The sequence below is a fragment of the Lipotes vexillifer genome, unplaced genomic scaffold, assembly GCF_000442215.2.
Source record: "Lipotes vexillifer unplaced genomic scaffold, Lipotes_vexillifer_v1.1 scaffold1643, whole genome shotgun sequence".
In the NCBI taxonomy this organism is placed as follows: Eukaryota; Metazoa; Chordata; class Mammalia; order Artiodactyla; family Lipotidae; genus Lipotes; species Lipotes vexillifer.
Genome location: NW_006784879.1, coordinates 503,031 through 508,382, shown reverse-complemented (window position 1 = coordinate 508,382; position 5,352 = coordinate 503,031). Strand labels below are relative to the sequence as shown.

General features: G+C 39.3%; 2 protein-coding genes across 2 annotated transcripts in view; one reads left to right on the top strand and one right to left on the bottom strand.

Moving 5' to 3' along the window:
* LOC103073510 (tissue alpha-L-fucosidase-like) overlaps positions 1-2,531 on the top strand; it is a 2,774-nt gene extending 243 nt beyond the window's left edge. Inside the window, 4 exon segments of the mRNA XM_082931071.1 lie at positions 203-218; positions 1,420-1,688; positions 1,788-1,935; positions 1,937-2,531. Of these exon segments, the coding sequence (XP_082787197.1) occupies positions 203-218; positions 1,420-1,688; positions 1,788-1,935; positions 1,937-2,531 (1,028 nt within the window).
* The window catches only part of LOC103073783 (cytidine monophosphate-N-acetylneuraminic acid hydroxylase), a 95,883-nt gene that overhangs the window by 26,311 nt on the left and 64,220 nt on the right, over positions 1-5,352 (bottom strand). The gene's annotated exons all lie outside the window — the stretch shown is intronic.

Sequence of the window (5,352 nt, the reverse complement as noted above, 5' to 3'; positions counted from 1 at the left end):
CTGCTGAAGAGGTTTCTGGTAGGTGAAGGTCTCCATGATCTTCAATTTTTCTCATCCCTCAACTAGCAGCTCCCAATAAGAGAAAGGTCTTGGCCATTAAACAAGGAGAACCTATGAGCTGCCCATCACTGGAGACAGTTTTTCAACCATCAGAGGTTGATAGTCACACTGTGGTGTAAAGAATGAGTTCTTTGTCCTTTAGGAGAGTTGGTTAGCAGGTAGGCAAGACAGTAAAATTTAGTGTAGAGGAAAATGACATTCACCATTTGTAGTAATCCCAACTCAGTACACCCACCATTAACCATCCAAGCATTTTTTTAGTACCTACATAGATTGTCAATTCTCATTTCTGAGAATTCATTACATAAAAGAATTATATACCACTGTGGGGTATGGTAAAACATGAATAATAAACAAATAAATGGCTGTTTAGAAAGCTATTATATATCAGTCATGGTGCTAGGCACTTTCACATGTTATTTTATTTGATTCTCACCAAAAAACCCTCTAATTTTTTGTTTGATTTTAATAAATGGGGACACATATTCAGAAATACATGACTAACAGATAGTCAACTGGTATATTCAAATTCAGGTTTTCTGATCCTAAACTTAGTGCTTCTTCTATTAGAAGACAATTTGAGACTGACGTGTACACACGGCTATATTTAACATGGATAACCAACAAGGACCTGCTGTACAGCACAGGGAACTCTGCTCAATATTATGTAACAACCTAAATGGGAAAAGAATTTGAAAAAGAATAGATACATGTATATGTATAACTGAATCACTTTGCTGTACACCTGAAACTAGCACAACATTGTTAATCAACTATACTCCAATATAAAATAAAAGGTTCAAAAAGAGAGAAGGCAATTCCAACTTTAATGAATGTACTATCTGGTTTAAGAATCAGACTTGTGCAGAGAGTATAATGTCAGGTGAAATAAGATATTTAATAGTAGGAAAAGTATAAACAAAATCAGCAAATCAGCACTTATTAACTTCACTAATATTCAAGTTCCAGAACTATATTAAATAAGTAGAATCCAGAGGAAAAAAATCAGTAGGTTTTCTTCTCTAAAAACAAAGGATTCAAAAAATCAAGGATTCTTTGAACACGTCTTCAGTCTCTGGGTGAACCACCTAAATCTTCTACTTTAAAGGACTTTAGGAGTTAGGATAAGTTATTCTAAAATGGATGTTTACTGCTTTGCGATTTTTAAATTGTTGACAATTCTTACTGGCATCTATTAATAATATCATCCATTATGATACTCACATATTTACATAATAAATCACACTTCTTTGACTAAAGACTGTTTTCTAGCCCAGAACTTCTGCTGCCAGTGTCCTTGTCCTCACGGTGAGCCACAGCCACCCCCCGCCTCTGCAGGAGACCCTCCAACACCAGCAGGTATGTAGTCCTGACAACAAAGCATCACGAAGGCTTCAAAAACTGGTCAAGTCCTGTGTCTTGGAACTGGAACTCCAAGGATCTGGGGCCCCATCGTGATTTGGTTGGTGAGTTGGGAACAGCCATCCGAAAGAGGAACATACGCTATGGACTCTATCACCCACTCTTAGAATGGTTCCATCCTCTCTACCTACGTGATGAGAAAAATGGCTTCAAAACACAGCATTTTGTCTGTGCGAAAACAATGCCAGAGCTATATGACCTTGTTAGCAGGACCTTGAAGAAGGGCAGCATGGTCTGCCGGACCCTGAAGAGGATTTGGCATCTGGCAGATTTGTATTTGAATCCTGGCTCTTGTTACTTACAAGCCTTAAACAGGTATAAACCTGACTTGATTTGGTCTGATGGAGAGTGGGAATGTCCTGATACTTATTGGAATGCTACAAATTTTCTTGCTTGGCTCTACAATGATAGGCCAGTTAAGGATGTGGTCATAGCAAATGACCTATGAGGTCATTTACTGTTGCCATGGAGGATACTACAACTGTCAATATAAATTCAAGCCAGAGACCTTGCCAGATCACAAGTGGGAGATGTGCACCTCAATAGACAAGCTGTCCTGGGGCTATCGTCACGACATGACAATGGGTGACATCACAAGTGAATCTCAAATCATTACGGAACTGATTCAGACAGTAGGTCTGGGAGGCAACTATCTTCTCAACATTGGACCAACTAAAGATGGACTGATTGCTCGCATCTTCCAAGAAAGGCTTCTTGCTGTTGGGGAGTGGCTGAGCATCAATGGGGAGGCTATCTATGCCTCCAAACCATGGAGGGTACAATCTGAAAAAAACACGACCTCTGTGTGGTATACCTCAAAAGGATCAGCTGTTTATGCCATTTTCCTGCACTGGCCAGAAGATGGAAGCTTAAGCCTTAAATCCCCCATAACTACTTCGACTACAGAGTGAACAAAGCTGGGAATCGAAAACGATCTGAAGTGGTCCACAAATCCAGGTAAAGGTCTCCTCATGTACCTGCCCCAGTTACCACCCTCTGCTCTTCCAACGGAGTTTGCTTGGACTGTAAAGCTGACAGGAGTGGAGTGACCACTGGAGTTCAACAAGAAAGGGACACTGCCTACACTTTGATTTTCCTTTTATAGTACCATCACTGTAATAAACTACTCTTGTCTACTCAGACATCTCTTTTCCAATGCATTTGATTTTGATTTTGATTTTCCTTTTATAGTACCATCACTGTAATAAACTACTCTTGCCTACTCAGACATCTCTTTGATTTTCCTTTCATAGTACCATCACTGTAATAAACTACTCTTGCCTACTCAGACATCTCATTGATTTTCCTTTTATAGTACCATCACTGTAATAAACTACTATTGTCTACTCAGACATCTCTTTTCCAATGCATTTGATTTTGATTTTGATTTTCCTTTTATAGTACCATCACTGTAATAAACTACTCTTGCTTACTCAGACATCTCTTTGATTTTCCTTTTATAGTACCATCACTGTAATAAACTACTCTTGCCTACTCAGACATCTCTTTTCCAATGCATTTTATTTTGATTTTGATTTTCCTTTTATAGTATCATCACTGTAATAAACTAATCTTGTCTACTCAGACATCTCTTTGATTTTCCTTTTATAGTACCATCACTGTAATAAACTACTCTTGCCTACTCAGACATCTCTTTTCCAACGCATTTTAATAAAAGGAATGGATTATGTTACGCTGATGTCTCACAGGATCAAAGATCTGAGATCCACTGCTAGCATCTCTCTCTCTGATCAGCAGAAGGGATTGAACAGTTAAGCTCATCCTAACTTTGGGAATTAGCTACGATGGAAACTTCACTCCATTCTGTGTTTCATAACCTGCTTGTTTATTCAAATGACTTCAGATCAAGAATAAGCCAAGTCATCCTGTTGCCTATGGGAGGAGCTGAAAAGGATTTGGCAAAATCCACCACATGCTATTTATTTAGCATCAAATGTGACCAATTACCCCCACCTACCCCCAGGAGCAAGAGATACTGGAGGGGAAGGAAAATGCTTGCTAGGCTGCTAACAGTCAGCTTTTTAGAAGTTTCCAAAGCAAACTAAGAGCTCTGAAATTCAGTCTATTTACAGTGATACTAGGAAGAAAATGAATGTGATTCTGTCCTGCTTTCTTTAATACAATCAAATAAATAAATTTGTACATCAAATTATTTTCTACCAAAAAAAAAAAAAGACTTTTCTAAAGCACATTGGCCTTTCCCCCTTGCTTTTGTAAATAAAGGAGGTTTTATTCAGTAAATCAAGGTCAGACAAGAGGACTGGGGACAAATGACTTTGGTGTTTATGAGTTGACTAGGTAAGAGTCAAAAAGTAAGGGTCTATTCTATATCAGAGAAAGAAACTCAAAGGAGTGAAAATTATGTTTCGGTAACTTTCAGTAATAAACTATTCACAGTACACTACACAACCAATGCACTGTGATACTACAGTAGAGGACCAGTGTTTTAATGCCTGGCAACTTTGCTCACACAATTCCCTGAAATTAAAATGAAACTGGTTTTCAGGACAGTGGTTGAGAAATAACTGGGCTAAGTGACTTGAAAAGTTCTTCCCTAAAATTCAGGACTTTCCTATGGAATGTCCCTCATCAGGACCTTAGCCAATGGCATCTTGTAACAGGTACTATAAAGCAATCACCTGGTTTATGTGATACTGTTCTCTCTATACAAGCTATATAAAATTAGTACCACACAATACTGTTATTACACAATGCATGAACCCAGGCCTCTCATAATTCTGCAGTTGTGTTTGATTCCAGAAGCTTGTATGGAACAAAGGTATTGTGCAGTAGACAAGTCGATTTTTAATTGTGGCACCACAATATCCCAGTGGGTGATGTTCAATTTTTAAGTGTGTTGCAGGTAATTTGTTACTAAAGCAGTTAATTACTTGTTTTTAAACCGTTTCCTTAAAACAAGAGAACATACTCGTGCCTTAGAGATCTCATATGCTTTCAATAGAAAAATCAAGGGTCCAGTCAACCAGCAAACAACATATTTTCCCTCACCATGGACATTTCGATCAAAGTATGTCCTTCATGTGAATTTTGTCATGTAAAGTCACAGAAAAAAATACGGTGAAGTTGCTTCATTTTAGAACACTGTGGGCACTGCTAGATGTTTACACTGGCAGCCCAGCAGTCGTGACACAAACTTCTGAATAAGCATGAACAAACAGGACCCTGAAATGACACCAGGGGATTGGGAATATGACCCTGCCTCTTCTGGTAACAGTTCATTCACAAATGTGTGTGGTTTTGTAAATCCAAGTTCCTCTTCCTCCTTTTTGATTGCTTGGGTTAAGGAAGTTTCAGTTCCTATCCTTAGTATCACATGGCTCTGGTTTCAATGAACGATGAAGTGGACTCAGTGTTCAAAAGCTGGGAGCTCAGTGTTGTTGAAATGCTACGAATCAGGAGTTGGCAAACCACAGGCAAACCTGCCGCTGTAAGCTAGGAAAACCTTTTACCCTTTTAAATGGTTGAAAAGGAAATCAGAAGGGCAATCCTATTTGGTGACACATTAAAATTTTATGGTATCCACATGTCATCGCCCATAAATAAGGTTTATTAGAAGAAAATCAGGCTGATTCAGGACCGTTTATGGCTGCTTTGGTGCCACAACAGCAGAACTGCGTCACTGCAACACCAACCATATGGCTTGTGAAGCCGAAAATAGTTACACCCTGGCCCTTTACAGGAAACGTGTGCTGATTCCTACCATAAATGTTGAACTAAAAAAGGGGGGCTTCCCTGGTGGCACAGTGGTTGAGAGTCCGCCTGCCGATGCAGGAGACTGTGCCCTGGTCTGGGAAGATCCCGCATGCTGTGGAGCGGCTGGGCCATGGC